The 5,411-nt window shown below is 41.2% G+C and overlaps 1 protein-coding gene across 2 annotated transcripts in view; it reads right to left on the reverse strand.

Annotated features, from left to right (window-relative positions):
* slc66a3 (solute carrier family 66 member 3) overlaps positions 1 to 5,411 on the reverse strand; it is a 14,109-nt gene that overhangs the window by 3,244 nt on the left and 5,454 nt on the right. For both annotated transcript variants that reach the window (XM_020621945.1, XM_020621944.1), the window contains 4 exons: positions 2,912 to 2,994; positions 2,283 to 2,352; positions 2,085 to 2,142; positions 1,626 to 1,746 (listed from right to left, as the gene is read on the reverse strand). In XM_020621945.1, the coding sequence (XP_020477601.1) occupies positions 1,626 to 1,746; positions 2,085 to 2,142; positions 2,283 to 2,352; positions 2,912 to 2,994 (332 nt within the window). The remainder of the gene's footprint in view (positions 1 to 1,625; positions 1,747 to 2,084; positions 2,143 to 2,282; positions 2,353 to 2,911; positions 2,995 to 5,411) is intronic.

The following is a 5,411-nucleotide window of genomic DNA, read 5'->3' on the forward strand; positions in this document are numbered from 1 at the left end:
CTTGTCTCCTCAGTCCCCAGACGTTTGCAGACTGTGATAAAAAGAAGAGGGGATTCCACACAGTGGTGAACATGGCCTTGTCCCAACTTTTTTGAGATGTGTTGATGCCATGAAATTTAAAATCACCTTATTTTTCCCTTAAAATGATGCATTTTCTCAGTTTGAACATTTGATGTGTCATCTAGGTTGTATTCTGAATAAAATATTGAAATTTGAAACTTCCACATCATTGCATTCTGTTTTTATTCACATTTTGTAGTGTCCCAACTTTTTTGGAATCGGGTTTGTAAAATCACAGAGCGAGGTCAGTGGATGCTGAGACGTATAGTGCACAGAGGTCGCCAACTTTCTGCAGCTTGTCTGACTGCATTGTGCCAAGTGTAAAGTTTGGTGGAGGGGGGATTATGATGTGGGGGTGTTTTTCAGGAGCTGGGCTTGGCCCCTTCCTATTCCAACATGACTGTGCACCAGTGCACAAAGCAAGGTCCATAAAGACATGGATGAGTGAATTTGGTGTGGAAGAACTTGACTGGCATGCACAGAGCCCTGACCTCAACACGACAGAACACCTTTGGGATGAATCAGAGCGGAGACTGTGATCCAGGCCTTCTCATCCAACATCAATGTCTGACCTCACAAATGCGCTTCTGGAAGAACGGTCAAAAATTCCCATTAACACACTCCTAAACCTTATGGACAGCCTTCCCAGAAGAGCTGAAGCTGTTATAACTGCAAAGGGTGGGCCAACATCATATTAAACCCTATAGATTAAGAATCGGTTGTTACTCAAGTTCATGTGCATGTGAAGGCAGGTGAGCGAATACTTTTGGCAATATAGTGTATGTTCCTTAGGAGTTGGTGGAGACCAAAAACTGAGCTATATTAGAAATAGCACCTTGCGGATGTATGATGCAGTTGCAGTTGCCTCCAGGCATTTCAGAAATATTACTTTGACAATAATGGCACAGATGTGAAGTCACAGTGACCTTGACCTTTAACTTATAAGCATCAAAATCTAATCAGTTCATCACTCAGTCCCAGTGATTGATTGTGTCAGATTTGGAGAAATTCCCTCAAGGTGTTCCTGAGATGATATGCTAACAAGAAAAGGACATACATATGCACAAACAACATGAAAACATGCTTCCTCTGGCCATGACCGTGGCCAGCATAGAGACATAAAGAGGGTGGACAGACAGACGCTCCTCAGGTGGCCAGAAAACAGGACCAAAGGGTCACTAACACATAGATCCGCACATTAGCTACACTTTGCTAAAATGTTTGCCGTGTCAACCTTAAAGGTGATAATCTGTCAGTGCTTACAGCTGGTTTCACATCCCAAGTATCCCCCCCAAAAAAATCTGTTAAAGTTCTGTTAATCTGTTCAGGTTCAAAGAATATTGGCACAAAAAAAGTTTAGCACTGGGCTTTCAAGACAACACAGCCACTGGAAAACAAATGAAATTGCAGCATCAGTAATTAGATAATACTTCTTTTAAATTAGCTTTGCCATGAAACCAATAACTAACAAAATAATCTGGAGATCATTTGAAGAAACTGGGAAAAGGTAAGGGCAACAACTGAGGACTGTGTTTTATGAACAGTACACTGGACATGACACTCACCAATACATGTGTAAGTAGCCATAGCCCAGGTGAGTGCGCTGACCTGTCCAGCATCCTTAGACTTCCAAAGGCATTGCAGCTGTGCAAATTTACTGGCTGCACTGATGAATGTGCACAAGCTCTGGGAAGAGAGTGGAGGTCAGAATTGAGAATTGGTCCCCAGTGTTTCTCCATGATCATATATCATATGTCTGTAGCTTGTAAAAGGAGAAAGCAGAGACAGGATCACTGCTCTCACCTGTTTCTATGTATAAATGTTGTCATATTCATTCAGCTCATTAAGCAACAAGCATAGTTGGCATTTATAAGGTCTGGGTGTCTTCCTGAGATACACCAGGTACAATAGGGACTTTCTGTTCAAATCTTCATATCATGACTCCTGACTGATGACGTCATTCTTTTTCTTACTCTGTGATATATTGTGACTGTGATTAATGTCAAACTGAGATTTTTTTTTACCATAGCTAAATCTATGATCCACTTCTCCACAGTGAGGAGCCTCCAACCCCCGACCAACCTGAACACATTATGTTAAGGCAATAACATGTCAGGAAAAGTATCAACAAAGGCCAACTGATCATTGATTTTCTTCAACAGTGGATGAAAACTTAGTTGTTCATTAGTACTAGAAAGTGAAAGTGATAAGTGGAAGGATACACCAAGGTGTAGATGACACTCTGCTGCAGGCTACCATTGTAGTAAAGAATCAGGAGCAGAAGAATAACATCTGAGGAGACAAGGCAGGTTATAACATGCACTACCTTTGAGCACATGATCAGTGGGCTGATGTTTCACAGAGCTGGCTTCTCATCTAGAAGCTAATAGTTCTCCTCTTCAGTTCAGATGTGACAGTATTTTCTGTTACAGCCCCCAAGGGGTTGATCTTGGCTGCACACAGGAAGACGGTTATTCTGTTACTGTAGTTATAAGCAAGGATCAGTAAAGGTAAAGATGACTTAATGCCACATACAACCGAGACCCATGTCAAGTCTTCTGTTTCTACACTACATGTGATTGTGGTAATACTGTGTCTCACATGACATGAATTAGTACACACCTCAGCCCGGTGGATGATCTGTTGATTTACTGTCACATCCTGACTGTCAGATTTACTCTCTGTTTTCCTCTAACAAGAGAAATTACAGTGATTTGAGATCTTATTTTAATTATTTGAATATACAGGGGCTGTGGAGTGAAGTATAAGGCATAATGAATCTAAAAAAAGACATTTTGCCTGCAAAAATTTTATACATGACACCTTTTAAACGTAACTTAAGACAACTCACCTTGAGCAATGAGGATTGGATATTCCAGGTATGTTGGAGGTGGGTAGTCATAGTACATCTGGTATGTTACAAAAACAATGAACCTATAAAGCCGATGGTGTCAGGTTATTGTATTGTATTGTATCACAACATTCAGTGCTAATTAGGAGACACATACAGCAGTCCAACACCACCAATTGTTGTGGTGACCAACAATCTCAAATGAAAGTCAAATTAAAAGGTGCATGAGGCATTTTCACAAGTCTCTTTTTGTGGGGGGGTCCAGCAGTCCAACACCAACAGTTGCCAACATGCCATCATAAATTTACCACCAAAATATAGTAATGCTATTTTAACTAAACTACTCTGTGTACCCTATCCCATAATATTATTCTACTAGACGTTTCTAACATGTGGATACTGTTAGTAATGCACTCACAGGGGAGCGTATGTCTTGGCTTGACCGTTTTGAACTTCCAACACTTTGTTGACTTTCCAACCGATTTAAAAGGTCTCACTCTTGACATGCTTGTTGCTCTGGTGTTGGACTTTGACTGTGCTGCTTTTGATTTGCTCATATCTGACCATAAATTAGTCTCTTTCAGTGTCACAGTGCCATTATTCATATCTACCCAATAATGCTCTTTATCCTTTTGTTGTATTATATATATAAAAAAAAAAAAATCTGTCCCTTCCTCTTGGCCACTGCAATTAATAACCTTGCTGTGATAATTTAACCACTCGTGATCATCTTGTATCCCACCACTACTCTGGACTACACAGCCTCCAAGACACTTTTGCACTTCTAAAAACCCACTGTCTCATTAGAATGGTAACTACTTTTCCAATGAGACCAGGGTTGACTGTAATCAAAAGGGTCGAAGAACAGTTTTTATTTTGAGTAGGTTATTTTTGAGTTTGAGCAATATTTGCATCTTTTTTTAGTCATTATGCATCGACGAGGCAGTTATTTAGGGTCTCTTGGTGGATGATTTCTGTCTGAGGATATTTTGCATCTCTTTTTGGTTGTTGTGTGTTACGTCCACGACAGGTGTCCCTGGTCCATCCATTCCCCCTGACATCGCTGCAGGCACCTTCACCAACTCACGTGTTCTCTGACGGACTGTTAGGCGAAGCACAGCTGTGTCCACTTAGCCTGGCTCTATTTAAGCCGGGCCTTGGCGTGCTTCATCGCCAGTCCGTTGTCTCTGATCGTGTATTGTGGTCCTTGTAAAGTCTACCATGATTAACCTCTGGCTGTTCTGTCCTAGTATGCCTTGATTCCCCGGCATTGGGTGTCTTTGTTGGTTTCTGCAGCGGTCCTCCTTTCCAGCCAGATGCCGGTTCTACCCTCCAGACCAGCGCAGCGACCAGCCTAGTTCTCCCTGCAGCTACACCAATCTAGTGCCTTGCTTCTCCCTCACCTCTCCAGCGCCCAGTGTCCTCTGCTCTACCCGGTAGACGGTTTACCTCTCTGTCTGTGTAATAAACATCCTTTGTTATCTACGCCTTTGTGTGGTGCACATTGAGTCCTCTTCCGTGCAGAGTTTGCTCCATTACATTTTGTGTATCATTTTGGCAATTTTTTAGTCTTTTTCTGAGATATTTTGGACAGCAGGAACAACTTGTGGTGGATTAATATATCCACATTCAGACCAGTTTCATCATCTTTGGGCACTTTTTGGTCATAGACTGCAAATAAAAGTTTTTTTGTGGTCGCATGCTGTGAGTGGAGATTTTTTCTCCTCAGAAATTCATTAGGGATGACGAGTGAATGTAAGCCAATTTCACAAGGAGAGATGCTTTTGTGGATTACAGCCATGCTGGTGTAAATTAGGCAGATCAAAAACAAATTTATTACTACATAAACCTCTTACGCAGTGCAGCTATAAGGCCTGGCTATTTCACTGTATCATGCACAATGACAGCAGGCTATTGCTCACCAGCACACTAGTGACGTTTAAGGCAGCGCAGCTATTGCCAGCCACCAAGAACAGACAGGACACTGAGCAATTCTACACCCTTACAGACATAGAGCTCCTTACTCTACTAATTATCCTGGTAAGCACTAACAACAGGGAATCCTTATGCATTTCAGTTTCAAAACTGATTCTGACCACTTCCTGCTCAGTACATAGGAGCTACTTCAAGAATAGTCTATTGCACTGATTTAACATTCACACGGATGTTAAGTCAAAGTCAAAGTGTTTGTCATATGCACAATTAGGAAACGTGTTTACCTGTACAATGAAATTCTTACTTTGCCGTCCACATGAATGCCACAAAAAACAAATGAAATATAAAGTAGATAAGTAACAAAATCTAAGGCACTTTAAGCAGCAAATGCAGAGATATAATAAAAATATATAAGAATATAATAGAGAATGTATGCTGCATGGGAGCAGCATGTGCAGCAGTCAGCAGTCAATGTGCAATTATGCATGTGCAAACTGAGAATGTCAACAATACAAGTCGACAGTACATGACATATTTTCTGGTAATGAACTCCTCAGCTGTTTAG

Source organism: Monopterus albus, unplaced genomic scaffold, assembly GCF_001952655.1.
Source record: "Monopterus albus unplaced genomic scaffold, M_albus_1.0 scaffold270.1, whole genome shotgun sequence".
Taxonomy (NCBI): domain Eukaryota; kingdom Metazoa; phylum Chordata; class Actinopteri; order Synbranchiformes; family Synbranchidae; genus Monopterus; species Monopterus albus.